A 1943-nucleotide genomic window follows, 5' to 3' on the forward strand; every position below is an offset into this window, starting at 1 on the left:
AGAACTATCCATCAGAGGGAGGGCCTCTGCAAGGGTATTGGCTGAAGGAGGTGGCGACAGGGATGACGGCGAACGGCGACCCTTGCTGCAGGGTGTAGGTCTACTTTGGATTTTACGCCTGGTAGATGCAATGTTGCTTTGTTTATTATGGGGATATGGCATGTATATGCTGCGCGCTGTATTGGCTGCATTGTGTACAGGATAGCGACGAAGATGAAGCCGCCTGCGGCGAAGGGAGCAGCGTGGGTGGAAGTGGTCTCCGAAGGCGGAGGAGGTCACCCTCGCCGAAGCGGTGGTGGCCATCGTATCCACGTGTCCAACAGGGACCACCCACAGAAGAGCATGAAATGTTATTAGCTCCTGATCCAGGACCTTCCACGTCTGCTTCTGGTCCTGGTGGCATTGCAGACCAAGGAAACGAGCCAGTTCCTGCAGGGCGCCGAGCTCCACACGAAACTAACCTGCGATTGGGAGACAAGGCATCTCCGCATTATAGGGACATTGACGGATCTTACAGCTTCCCACACCTTGAACGAGTACGTGTGTGATACGAGTCACTGCCCAGCTTCCCGACCAAGCAGCATTTCGAAGCGTACTCCTATGCAGATAACGCAAATGCACGCATTTTAATGTCTAGGCCTGTTGGTCAGGTGGGGTGGAGGGCACCGGTTGACGGTTGACCTTTCACAGACAACTGTTGGTGCCAGTTTGTTCTTCTTATCGCAGAGACACCCACGATTGGGAGAATCATTGGATGGTTTGGAAGATACTCTAAGGGACCTTTACCTCCTTCACGGGGGCCCACACAAGGGTAATGCAACCGCCGCACCAGTGCTCCAATTAGATTTCAAGAATACAGTGGCGCGCCTGAGCATGTTTCTAGTTGACACCAGATCGTGCAGTGTAGATATGAGTGCTTCGGTGGTAAATGCTTCCAACCTGAACATCTGCCCTTTTATTTGTTGTTTGAACGTCCTGCAGGGGAATTCGAGATCCAATGTCCGTTCAACAATCCCTCTGGTGGAATAAAAATTCATATACGGATTGAAGAACTTGTGAGTTACATGAGTCGTAACGCTCTTCATTAGTCCTTTCCTTCCCAAATCTGGCTTACAGGTAGAAACACGAGCAGGCAATTATTAACCTGCCTAACAACAAGGGTGCGTTGGTCTGCGCGCAGAACTTCAGCAATGGAACTATTTTTGAAGTTTTTGTTGATCTCTTCCGCGCTTTTTGGACCGGTCTGGATGGTCGTCATGTCAGTTAAGCAACCCATTGCCCGCACTGCAGCTACGCGTGTACCTGGAGAGCGCATGTTCGCGCCGCCATGCTGCATAACACTGCATTGTTACAATTCACTTGCTTGCGCGCAGTTTGGACGTGATGGAGTTTGTTTACTCGAAGAGATGCTCGTGAATGTGCTGGATGAAGCTGAACAGACAGGCAGTGGGCGCTTCACAGAAACCGTCAAACAGATGATTCAGTTCTGTAGCGACTCTCCTCGTAGTATTCTCTTAGGCTGTCTGCAGCTGCGGAATGGCAGCTCCTGCGTATGCCATTTTACAACGTTGAAGTCCTAGTGGGAATCACTGGGCTTGCATATATGTTGCTGTGTGGCTGCAGTAGCAGAAGGGGAAACAACTCGGTTCTCTTTCGAGTTGCCAAAGCCAGAAGGCTCGCCTTCCAAGGGCAGCGTTCTGCTCGAGGTCTACGGTAGGCTCAAAGCGGACGCATTATACTCCCACGTTTTTTGAGAATTCAGGCACCATATAGAGAACCCGTTGTCACCTCACGTGTATTAGCTCGCACAAGGAATTATACATGCATGCCTTTCGCTGATTTTTGTCTTTCCTCAGCTACGACTGCGGACGATTCTGGCTAGGGCAAATGCCGATGATGAAGGTATTGAGGAGTATATTCGACTTGCACGGCAGCGAAACCGC

The 1943-nt window shown here is 50.8% G+C and overlaps 1 protein-coding gene across 1 annotated transcript in view; it reads left to right on the plus strand.

Annotated features, from left to right (window-relative positions):
- The window catches only part of EMH_0056280 (uncharacterized protein), a gene marked incomplete at both ends in the record, with an annotated part of 4066 nt that overhangs the window by 655 nt on the left and 1468 nt on the right, over window positions 1-1943 (plus strand). Inside the window, 7 exons of the mRNA XM_013497342.1 lie at window positions 201-536; window positions 727-811; window positions 982-1055; window positions 1181-1258; window positions 1374-1483; window positions 1624-1713; window positions 1883-1941. Coding sequence (XP_013352796.1) covers window positions 201-536; window positions 727-811; window positions 982-1055; window positions 1181-1258; window positions 1374-1483; window positions 1624-1713; window positions 1883-1941 — 832 coding nt within the window. The remainder of the gene's footprint in view (window positions 1-200; window positions 537-726; window positions 812-981; window positions 1056-1180; window positions 1259-1373; window positions 1484-1623; window positions 1714-1882; window positions 1942-1943) is intronic.

Source organism: Eimeria mitis, genomic scaffold (assembly GCF_000499745.2).
Source record: "Eimeria mitis Houghton genomic scaffold, Emh_scaff2614, whole genome shotgun sequence".
NCBI lineage: Eukaryota > Apicomplexa > Conoidasida > Eucoccidiorida > Eimeriidae > Eimeria > Eimeria mitis.